General features: G+C 46.6%; 1 protein-coding gene across 1 annotated transcript in view; it reads left to right on the plus strand.

Moving 5' to 3' along the window:
• LOC147603162 (S-adenosyl-L-methionine-dependent methyltransferases superfamily protein) overlaps positions 1 to 9,078 on the plus strand; it is a 31,542-nt gene extending 22,464 nt beyond the window's left edge. The window contains exon 8 of the mRNA XM_086797400.1: positions 8,573 to 9,078. Coding sequence (XP_086653526.1) covers positions 8,573 to 8,712 — 140 coding nt within the window. The 3' untranslated portion in view covers positions 8,713 to 9,078. The remainder of the gene's footprint in view (positions 1 to 8,572) is intronic.
• Positions 9,079 to 12,289: the final 3,211 nt, after the last annotated feature.

Consider the following 12,289-nt stretch of genomic DNA (forward strand, 5'->3'; position numbering starts at 1 on the left):
CCCTCTGTCATCATCCATCCCTGGCAAACCTTTTTCTCTGAAACTCCGTTCTGTTCTCCAAACCACTCTGTCTCTGATGAAGATCTATGCATCTGGTCTTCCTCTAGTCCACAATCCATTCCTGCCCTGACTCTGAACACCGTCTTGGTCTTCGTTCCTGGAACTGAGTCTGGCACTCTCACATCACCCTTGGAGGATCAACCTCCCTTGGGACCGTTCCCTTAGAACCCATCTGGCTCACGGAACTGCCATCCCCATCTGGCACTGTGGAACACCACCAACAAACCTCCTGGGAGTTCTTCCCGATCTGTGTTCCCGCCTTGGGCTTCGAATCCGTGTACTTTCCTGTACCTTGGACCTGTACACCATCATCTGGGACTGAATCAGTGTTTAGCTTGGCTGAGCCTGAAGCTCTGATACCAATGTAACGCGCGGAAGCTCTGGGTAGTCTTCTTTCAGCCCTAAACACTCTTGAAGACCTTCTGATGCGAAAACGCACCATGATGCAAAAACGCAGGTAGAGAGAGAGTAGAGAGAGAGAGTGAGAAGTGCTGGAATTTTCAGTATATACTATGTACAAAAAAGGTACAAATCTGTACAGCCATGGGCTGCCTTCATAAAAAGGTTCAAATCCCTAGAATCTGTCCCCTATGGGACCTCCTATTGACTCACACCCCTAGTGGGTGGAATGAATAAAACAAGGAGCACTTGGTGGCTTTTATAGGGTCTTGGACAAGGTGGGAGCTGGCCGACTGCTGGTCGGCCAGTTCTAAAAGCATTAAATGCTTATTAAATCAGCCGACTGGTCCTGACTTTGGCGCCTGCTTGCTGCCCTTATCTGCTGGCTCAGCCGACCACTCCAGTATGCTGCCGACAGCTCTTTGACCATGCTGATGTCAGCCCACAGCATCCCTTTGGTTCTTTCTCCAAGCCTTGCTTCAGTCTGCACTGCAGAGGTGCTCTGAGTTCTGTGCTCCATCATCCTGACTTTATCTGGTTCCTAGTCTTTATCTGCTTGCCTCTTCTGGATCTAGCCCTGGAAATGTCCATGGCATCTGTGATGCACATGACATCCCCCTCTGCTAAACTTGATGACGGGAATCCAACCTGCTCTTGGATGACTGTCATCATCCCAATCCTGTTCCGAAGTCCCTCTGTCATCATCCATCCCTGGCAAACCTTTTTCTCTGAAACTCCGTTCTGTTCTCCAAACCACTCTGTCTCTGATGAAGATCTATGCATCTGGTCTTCCTCTAGTCCACAATCCATTCCTGCCCTGACTCTGAACACCGTCTTGGTCTTCGTTCCTGGAACTGAGTCTGGCACTCTCACATCACCCTTGGAGGATCAACCTCCCTTGGGACCGTTCCCTTAGAACCCATCTGGCTCACGGAACTGCCATCCCCATCTGGCACTGTGGAACACCACCAACAAACCTCCTGGGAGTTCTTCCCGATCTGTGTTCCCGCCTTGGGCTTCGAATCCGTGTACTTTCCTGTACCTTGGACCTGTACACCATCATCTGGGACTGAATCAGTGTTTAGCTTGGCTGAGCCTGAAGCTCTGATACCAATGTAACGCGCGGAAGCTCTGGGTAGTCTTCTTTCAGCCCTAAACACTCTTGAAGACCTTCTGATGCGAAAACGCACCATGATGCAAAAACGCAGGTAGAGAGAGAGTAGAGAGAGAGAGTGAGAAGTGCTGGAATTTTCAGTATATACTATGTACAAAAAAGGTACAAATCTGTACAGCCATGGGCTGCCTTCATAAAAAGGTTCAAATCCCTAGAATCTGTCCCCTATGGGACCTCCTATTGACTCACACCCCTAGTGGGTGGAATGAATAAAACAAGGAGCACTTGGTGGCTTTTATAGGGTCTTGGACAAGGTGGGAGCTGGCCGATTGCTGGTCGGCCAGTTCTAAAAGCATTAAATGCTTATTAAATCAGCCGACTGGTCCTGACTTTGGCGCCTGCTTGCTGCCCTTATCTGCTGGCTCAGCCGACCACTCCAGTATGCTGCCGACAGCTCTTTGACCATGCTGATGTCAGCCCACAGCATCCCTTTGGTTCTTTCTCCAAGCCTTGCTTCAGTCTGCACTGCAGAGGTGCTCTGAGTTCTGTGCTCCATCATCCTGACTTTATCTGGTTCCTAGTCTTTATCTGCTTGCCTCTTCTGGATCTAGCCCTGGAAATGTCCATGGCATCTGTGATGCACATGACATCCCCCTCTGCTAAACTTGATGACGGGAATCCAACCTGCTCTTGGATGACTGTCATCATCCCAATCCTGTTCCGAAGTCCCTCTGTCATCATCCATCCCTGGCAAACCTTTTTCTCTGAAACTCCGTTCTGTTCTCCAAACCACTCTGTCTCTGATGAAGATCTATGCATCTGGTCTTCCTCTAGTCCACAATCCATTCCTGCCCTGACTCTGAACACCGTCTTGGTCTTCGTTCCTGGAACTGAGTCTGGCACTCTCACATCACCCTTGGAGGATCAACCTCCCTTGGGACCGTTCCCTTAGAACCCATCTGGCTCACGGAACTGCCATCCCCATCTGGCACTGTGGAACACCACCAACAAACCTCCTGGGAGTTCTTCCCGATCTGTGTTCCCGCCTTGGGCTTCGAATCCGTGTACTTTCCTGTACCTTGGACCTGTACACCATCATCTGGGACTGAATCAGTGTTTAGCTTGGCTGAGCCTGAAGCTCTGATACCAATGTAACGCGCGGAAGCTCTGGGTAGTCTTCTTTCAGCCCTAAACACTCTTGAAGACCTTCTGATGCGAAAACGCACCATGATGCAAAAACGCAGGTAGAGAGAGAGTAGAGAGAGAGAGTGAGAAGTGCTGGAATTTTCAGTATATACTATGTACAAAAAAGGTACAAATCTGTACAGCCATGGGCTGCCTTCATAAAAAGGTTCAAATCCCTAGAATCTGTCCCCTATGGGACCTCCTATTGACTCACACCCCTAGTGGGTGGAATGAATAAAACAAGGAGCACTTGGTGGCTTTTATAGGGTCTTGGACAAGGTGGGAGCTGGCCGACTGCTGGTCGGCCAGTTCTAAAAGCATTAAATGCTTATTAAATCAGCCGACTGGTCCTGACTTTGGCGCCTGCTTGCTGCCCTTATCTGCTGGCTCAGCCGACCACTCCAGTATGCTGCCGACAGCTCTTTGACCATGCTGATGTCAGCCCACAGCATCCCTTTGGTTCTTTCTCCAAGCCTTGCTTCAGTCTGCACTGCAGAGGTGCTCTGAGTTCTGTGCTCCATCATCCTGACTTTATCTAGTTCCTAGTCTTTATCTGCTTGCCTCTTCTGGATCTAGCCCTGGAAATGTCCATGGCATCTGTGATGCACATGACACCTATGGTGCTAGAAATAACATCAGATAGCCCCCCGGGGCATCGTATGCGCCCGAGGACCTGCTCATATAAAGCATAGATGCCCCAAACCATCTCTGATGGGATCCCCAATGACTGTACGCGCTGGAAGAGTCTCTCTCGTGGCACCGTGTCAAATGCTTTGCGGAAATCCACAAAGCAGCAGTATAATCTCTTCTCCCGCGCCCTAGCCTGGTCAATCAGACATCTTAGAGTGAATATATGGTCAATAGTGGAGAAAGCTCGTCGGAATCTAGCTTGCCCTGGTGCTCGCAGTCCCTCCTTCTCTGCATATGAGCTCAACTCTGCCTTGAGCACTGTGCCATAAAGTTTGGCCAATGTATGACCAATCATGATAGTCCTGTAGTTGCTGGGGTCTAGCATGTCTCCTGCTTTGTGGAGAGGCACGATGGCATACAATAACAGCAGAATCCATGTCCCTGCTAGCTGTGCTCCTCTGTCACCCTCCCGCTCTACATAGTCTGAAACCTCATCCACGTACATCCCAAATAAGGTGGGAGAAAGGGGCCAGCCCCGTTTCACCCCAATAGTGGAGTGAACCATCTCAGATATACCCTGAGTAGTACGTACCTGCCCCACAACTGTCCTGTATAAAGCCATGATTCCACAACTGTCCTGTATAAAGCCATGATTCCCCAAATCAGCTCTGTGGGCACTCCCATCTCCTGTAGTCTGCGCATCAGTCTGGCTCTCGGTATTGTGTCAAAAGCTTTGCGGAAATCCACAAAGCAACAATAAATCCTCCTGCCATATAATCTGCCCATGCCCTCTCTCTCTGCCCATCTACTCAACTCCTGCTCAAGAATAGATGCATATAATCTAGCCAATGTGTGACCAATCATGATGGTACGATAATTCCCAGGAAGCATGGGATCCCCTGACTGAAGATAGGCACAATCGTGGACATATTCCAAGTCTCAGGAAAACCCTGTGTACAAGAAAGTAGGCAGCAGAAGAAGCTCATGTGGCTGGGCTCATAATGTGTCCTCCTCATGGGCCGTGTGATCCATGAGTAAACTGGATGTCAAGATGACATGAAAAAAGTAAAAGACTAGCTGCCGAAAGGATAGACAGGGTCAATGTACTACATAGACCGTGTGTACAATAAAGTAGGCAGCAGAAGAACCTCATGTGGCCGGGCTCATAATGTGTCCTCATGGGCCGTGTACCTGGCCTCACTATCAACCACTTGTGGGGCTGCCTCTCAATATTGCTGCAGTAAGTAGGGTCTGGGTGGCTGGGAGCGGGGAGGGACTGTGCTCTTTCTCAGAGGATTCCACAAATGCGTGATGCTAGCCTGCTACGGGTCTGGAGGGTGCTTACTCGATGGGGACGTCTAGCTCTGTCCTGGTCCATGTGTCCGGGTGAATGTCGTGCTGTGAGTGTTAGCTGGGGCTCTCTGTTGGGGGCCAAAGAAGTCAATGATAGATGTCTGTGCAGTATCCCACATCTCGGGCTGCTGCCTCAACAGTTTATCTCTATGGTGCCTCAACACAAGTAGTATATTCCCAAGCATCTCTGATCACTGTAATGCATCATCTGTGACAAGGGCCCGAGCCCCTCCCTAAAGAGACAGTGGTAGCGTCCGCATATCTCATAGTAAACTGGGCAACTAGTATGTAATGCTCCTCAGACTCGATCTCCACCCAGTACTACATTACCTGCATACCTGTCTGCCTTACGGGATGCCCTCTGCTCTTCCTGTCTCAATCCGCAGGCAGTGTCACAAAACCCTCAGCTGACCAATGGCAGTCCTCATGGCTATGAGACCAATGAGTCCATGAGACCAAAAAGTGTTACAGAAGTTCCATGTGTGCACTGTAAACTAAACATAAGCATGGAAACAAAAAGTATCAAAATCAATCAGGCCTGTGCACTACATGGGCATGCACAATGGTTAATTACTAATGAGGCCAGTGAAGCTATGGAGCTCGTTATCATCCTCCTCTAAGAGAGAGAGAGAGAGAGAGAGAGAGAGAGAGAGATTAATGTCTACAATGGCGTCCGATCTCACTTATGGGTATTATGTATAAAATCTTTACAAAGATTTTTGCCAATCGCTTGCAGAAGGTGCTTCCTACTCTTATTCATCCATATCAATATGGATTTGTGCATGGCAGGAATATTTTGCAGAATATTCTTAATGTTCAAATTGGAGTGGATTATGCCAAGGCAAAGAAGCAAGAGATTGTGATGGTGCAGCTGGATCTTGAAAAAGCTTTTGACCATGTCAGCTAGTCTTTCCTTTCTCAGTTAATGACAGCCATGGGCTTTGGTCCCAAAATGGCTAATTTGGTGCATTTACTTGGCTCTGGCTCTATCACGCGGATTATGCTCAATGGAGGACTTTCGGATGGTATTTCTCTCACCCGTTCTCTCCGGCAAGACTGTCCTCTTAGCCCTCTTTTCTTTGCCATTGCCACTCATCCTATGTTATCTCGCCTAGATGCTATGGCATCACATGGTGAAGTGGTTGGTTTGCATCTCCCTCATGGCAAGCAATTGGTTGCTCAAGCCCTTGCGGATGACACTTTTAGGTTTCTCCGGGCCGAAAAAGCCAATATGGATCGAGCAATGGAAGCTTGGAATAATTTTGCATTGGCTTCTGGGCTGAAAATAAATTCAACAAAATCAGCCCTCATTGTATGCACGGAATTTGATCTTGAGGCATTAGGGTGGCAAGGCCGTGTGGTACATACAGGAGACATTGTTCGTCATCTTGGGTATCCGGCGGGTGTGGATGTGGACCCCCAAGCGCTTCTTGCTTGGATTTCTGCTCGGATCTCGGATAAATTTGTGTATTGGAAAGCTCAAGGGTGGCCTACGTACGTGAGGGTTAAGGTAGCTCAGGTTATTATGCTTAGCATGATTTCCTATTTTTTGCCTTGCTACCTTGGATGCACAAATCTCTTCTCCGTTTGGTTGCTCCCATTCGGTTTATTGTGTGGAAGAGACAAGGAAATATTATGGGTCAAACATGGATAGCTTGGAATCACATTACGACGCCCAAAAGAATGGGTGGGGCTGCTTTACTGGATGTCCGCTTGCATATGGTGGCGCGTAGGTGGGCGCTTTTTTAGGATATGTGTTTGCAGGAGCAGCCTTGGGTATTCATGGCTCGTCACTTGATTGAGTTGGAGGGATTGTCACATGGACGGACACGTGTGCAGGCGTCATGGTGGGACATTGTGAATGCGGCTCATCCTGTCTGTATTTGCTCATCTCACATTTTATCGCATATTCTCCTTTCTTGGCATGAAGTTCTACTATTGGCTTGGTGGGATCCTGGTCATGAAAGACTACTTTTGAACTCTTTGCAGTTTGAAACATTTGTGGAGTCGCGTGTCATTGTTTGGCCAGACTGAGATGCTTCACGCATACGACTCAACCGCATGGTCAGGTTAGGCTTGGTTAGAATCCGAGATGCTGTGATACCTGGTCGTGACAGGCCATATTCGTTTCGTCGTATTCGGCAGCACTTTAGGGTTCCTCGGACATTTCAGCCACTATGGGTTGACATCATGCATGCAGTTGAGCCTTTTACTCCATTGCCTCGGCCATCTGCAGATCAGTCTTGGCTTGATTGGGCACTATGTAAATCTGGTGACTTGATATCACTTTCAGCTATCCAGGTCTATCATAAGCTCGTATCAGAGAAAGATTGGGTTTCAGCCAAGGCCAATAAGGTGTGGGGATTGCACAAGTCTAAATCATGGTGGCAGAAAACTCTTATGCGTGGTTGGCAGTCTAAACTCCCTTACCAAGGTAAGGTTTTCGTTTGGAGGATGTTGGTGGGAGGGTTACCTACACGGGATCAGCTCAGCCGTCGTAAAATTACATTGGCCCCTGGTTCTTTTGCACGACATGCACTGAAACAGTTATGCATCTGTTCATGAGTTGTCCAGTGGCCCGTCAGATTTGGTCTTTTGTCTCTCGCGTTTGGGAGGCAGTAGAGAGGTCTACTGTTTCGGCTCATCAGTGGATATTTGGGATTTGTCCTCAAGTCATTACTTCGGACAGTCACCTTGTGATATTCCATTTCCTTAGATGGACAGGACTTTGGCATATTTGGACTACACGGAATGGGTTCATCTTTGATTCCTTGTCTGGAATACATGTTCACATTCTATGTATCCGCGGTTTGCTGCTTTGGCAGTTTTCTTCTCTTCTCTCAGCTCAGCTACTGGAAGCAGATGTTATTTCGTTATGGTCTACGGCGGCTTGGCTGGCTCATCTTTGATGCTTTTATCTGGGATCTTTATTTGGCTAGGAGGCTTTCTTATTAGTGTACAGGTTTGCATGGTCATGATCCTTTAGAGGATCTTTTGTGGGGGTTTTTTTGGGGCCATAGGTTCTGTGTGAGCCATGTGGCTGATGTACATTTTTACATATAATATAAAACACCATTTCACGGAAAAAAAAAAGATTAATGTCTACAAAAAACCCAAAGGGTCTATGAGACCAAAAGCACATGTAACACATGAGAAATTGAAAGTCTGGCTGTCCAAAGTGAAAGCTCCTAACTAAACAAGATACTCTCAAAAGCAGAACAAAATATGCAGCAACTATGTCAGCTTTGCATGTAAAAAAGGCCTTGAAGCGATGCAATGGGGGAGCAGAGTGTCATCATATACAGAGTGCTTACTATCAATGCCCACATCATGTGGTAGAGTAGTAGAGTACTCCTCCACTGCTGGAGGATGTCCCTGATATGGAGCTTCCCTAATGATGGCACCCGAGGTCCCTGTGGATGGGGGTGCCTGCAGGTGTGGTCTGTCTATGGTGATCCCTTGGGTGGGGGGTTGCTGTTGATGCTGGGCAAATGGCCAGCTTACGTGGTCAGCTGTGTTGATCTGGCTTCTCATGATCCCTCTGATGCTGTCATGAATGGGTGCTCCCATATGTCATGTGAGGAGGATCAACGAAATTTGTCATAGAAGTCATGGACGAGTCAGATCATCTTGGTCTGGTGAGTGAGCCTGAATGTCCCTGTGGAGTCTTAATAATCTATGACTCGGGTGAGTGGCCTGAAACCATCTCAGAAGAGGCAATAGAATCGGCTCGGTGCGTGCATGCGTACGTGTGTGTGTGTGTGTGAGAGAGAGAGAGAGAGAGAGAGAGAGAGAGAGAGAGAGAGTTATAAATGATGTTTATGAATGCAGAGGTTGTGGAGATTGAAGATTCCAAAAAATACAATTGGCCTTGCAAAAGTGGGCGCTTGGTTCACACGTTACGCTTTGATCCTATGACCTCAAGCACAAGTGGCCTTTTCTTGGCTAAGATTAAAAAATGTGTAAATTGATTCCTAATAATTTTGTATTGGAACTTGTGTTAAATACTAATAGTGATTAATGTGGGAATAAACAAGTGCTAGGTGGTTGTGTAAACTAGCACTCTAGCGTGTGTAAGTTTAGGCTTTAAATAAGTGGTTCCAATGTGTGTGACCAACCGCTAGTGTGTGTAAGTTATTTGTCTGGGAACAGCCTCTTAAAAGGTCTTATGTAGGCAATGATGTGTGGCAAAGTGACACCTATTAGGGACACTTGGTATCATAGTTTGACATGTGGCATATGTGGTGGTAGCATATGTATGCACCTTGTAAAGGGGGGTTTGTGTGACAACCAGCCAAAGGGCGCCCATTATATTACCTAAAAAGTGTTTTTTTTCTGGTCGGTTTGTGCTGGCCCACTGCTGCTCCACACACTATATAAACGTCCCCATGATAATCAACACAGATTAACGAATACATCAACCAACGCAACCAGCAGTCGTTGGCTCTAGTGTTGGAATATGGTCCTTCTCATTGGCATATACGTGGTCTCAATCATGAGAAATAGTCTTTGGATAGTGAAAAAAAGACTAAAGCATGAGAACTAGCCTAGGATAATTGGTGGTCATTGAGTATTCGGTGGGGATCTACCTTTTGACCTCACATGTGATGTAAGCAAAGAGCTTGGATCTCTCTATTGTAGCTTGCGTATATAATAGGCTTTTGATGATGAATAAACTCGCACTTTTCATTCCACTCTTGGCTCTTGCATTTCCAATATGGTATCGGAGCAAGCACAAATCCTGGGGCGTGCTCAATTTTCACTAATCACACCCATGATTAGTGCTAATCCTTATCCCTAGACTAGCTTACCTACCTCCCCTACTTTCATGAAGCTGTACCCACCTTCAGTGGAGAACGTCCAGTGCCTTAACCACGGCTCCTTTTGTCAAATTCTTCCACAGACGAGTTCCTTGCATCAAGGCGCACTGGCTGGAAGCAGCAATTGGAAGGTACCCTGTGCGCTACCCTCAGCATTATGATTTCCCCCAAATCAGACACAGAAACTCTAATGTTGTGGTTGTACCACTGATGCGCCCTCACGAGGTCGTTATTATTCAATTCCTCCTACTGTCGAGGTCGCCTACCAGTAGGCTTCATCCTCCTAAGAGGGCTTGTCATATCTCTCCCTCTGCTAGCCGCACCACTTGCTGCTTCTCAGATTGCTCTATGGCAGAAAGCTCACCACCATAGCCCATCTTTAATGAAGCTTTATTTTTGATCATTTTTTACACTAAAGATGTATTGAAGAGCCATGACCAGGTCTATAGCAACTGAGGAATCAACCAATCAAGCAAAGCTCAAGCTCTTCGAGAAGAAGTCACATCAAGGCGCAAGTCCATCAAGAAGCCGCCTTGAAAGGTGCCATCCTCATACCTTGAAGTTCTTCACCTATATGGTGAAGGGATTCTTGAGCTCTATTGCTCAGTAATGGCAATGGATTTATCCACTACTTGAGCTTGAGAGATCTCATGTATCAAGGCCCTGCTCAGGGAGATCTACAATACACAAGGTGGTTGTTAGCAACATGGCTATCATCCTTTTTCTCTACATAGATGATGTCATTATCGTCTACATTCACTAGTGGATTTCTCCACTAAGGGACTCCAATCATGGGAGAAATGAAGAACATGGTCAACTTTAATGGCACAAACTTCTTTACTTGGTCAGTGAAGGCCAAATTCCTTCTTATTAAGAAGGGTTTTTGGAATGTGGTCAATGGAAGAGAGAAATGCCCACCAAGCGGGGAGGATAAAAGTCTATGGACAGCAAAAGATGAAAAGGCACTAGCAATCCTCGTGCTAAGCATGGAAGAGGATCACATCCACCATATTGGTGCTTGTGAGACCTCCAATCAAGCATGGGAAACTCTCGAAGAACTATTTGGAGCAAAAGGGAAAGGGACTCTAATGTCTCTCATGATAGAATTTTTTGGTCTCTCCATGGAGCCTGATGTCTTTTTCAACTCATCTTAACAAGATGAAAAGTTTGTTGGCTCAACTTGCAGGTGAAGGAGACGTCATCAAAGAGGACATCACTATTGCAGTGATATTGAAGAACTTACCACCAACTTAGCACGTAGTGACAACTCGCAAGAATCTACCCGATTTGTCTCTCAAGAAGGTTTAATCCTCCGTCTTTGAAGAAGAGAGAAGGACAAGGACAAGGACATCTACTCCAAATACAATCTATCAAGATGATGCACTCTTATGTCAAAGGATCAAAGCCAAAGACAAATCAATCCACTCAAGATAAGCAATCATGCTCCTTTTGTGGTAAGCCTGGGCATACTGAAAAAGCATGTAGATTGAAGATGACATGTAGCTATTGTGGTCTCAAGGGCCATATTGAGAAGTATTGCTTCAAAAAGAAGCATGAAGCAAATGTGACTGAAGTCACCCACCATCATGAGACTAACATGGTCTCCACTAATATTGTGAATGATTTTGATTGGGCTCTTTGAAAGCCTCTTTTGTAGTCACCTTCAGAAAATTATGATGTAAATTGAACTAGTGCGTTTATAAACTAGTCTCAACATATCCTCAGGATACGCTTTCTTCTATGTAGCCAAGCTCTTGGATTATGTTAGTCAAGGCTTGGGAAATTAGGCAAGACTGGATGGATCATGTTTTAGCCATGCCTTGTGTAGGGAAGATGTAAGACTCACATCCTATAGCCTAGTCTGAAGGGGGGCATTAGGCATCCTAGTCCTTTTTTGATCTTTTTGTTATGTAGAACCCCATGTTTAGTTCATGGGAGGGTAGTAGAATATTTCTTTCTTGTAGACCTTTCCCATGTCCGGACCATGGGAGGGTGTTGGAATATGGTCCTTCTCATTGGCTTGTATGTGGTCTCAATCATGAGAAATAGTCTTTGGATAGTGGAAAAAAGACTAAAGCATGAGAACTAGCCTTAGGATAATTGGTGGTCATTGAGTTCTTGGTGGGGATCTACCTTTTGACCTCACATGTGATGTAAGCAAGAGCTTGGCTCTCTCTATTGTAGCTTGTCTCTATAATAGGCTTTTGATGACTAATAAACTCGAAATTTTCATTCCACTCTCGGCTCTTGCATTTCCAACATCTAGCACTGCAGCATCCGCCTTCATCAAACACGTCATCATCGCACATAACGGGCTCTACCTCCTGCGCATCCTTCTACAGGAGCAGCTTGGCTAACTAACATCAACCAACGTCATCAGCAGGCATCGGCTCAACACATAGCAGCAGTCGCTTGGAACATGTTCATCAACCTGTGCAGTACACCACTGCAGTCAACCTGATTATTGATCTTCATCATCGACCAACTAGCGTAGCATACCAGCAGCTTGGCTCATCAACGCAGACCATCTGCGTTCTGCCTCTAGTGCAGTTTTGGCAGCCGCCTAGCATCTTGTTTCACCATCGACAACAGCACACGACCAGGTTAGGCCCTGCTCAGTCTCGTTGCTACAGCCAGAGGATTCGATATTCATCATTCACAGCAATTATGTGTTTTGTTGTCTTCGACATTTACATCCACACGGAGTGCCACTGCTGTCCTCCATGCG

This window comes from Cibotium barometz, chromosome 65 (genome assembly GCF_041138505.1).
Source record: "Cibotium barometz isolate CiBa-2024 chromosome 65, ASM4113850v1, whole genome shotgun sequence".
Classification (NCBI taxonomy): domain Eukaryota; kingdom Viridiplantae; phylum Streptophyta; class Polypodiopsida; order Cyatheales; family Cibotiaceae; genus Cibotium; species Cibotium barometz.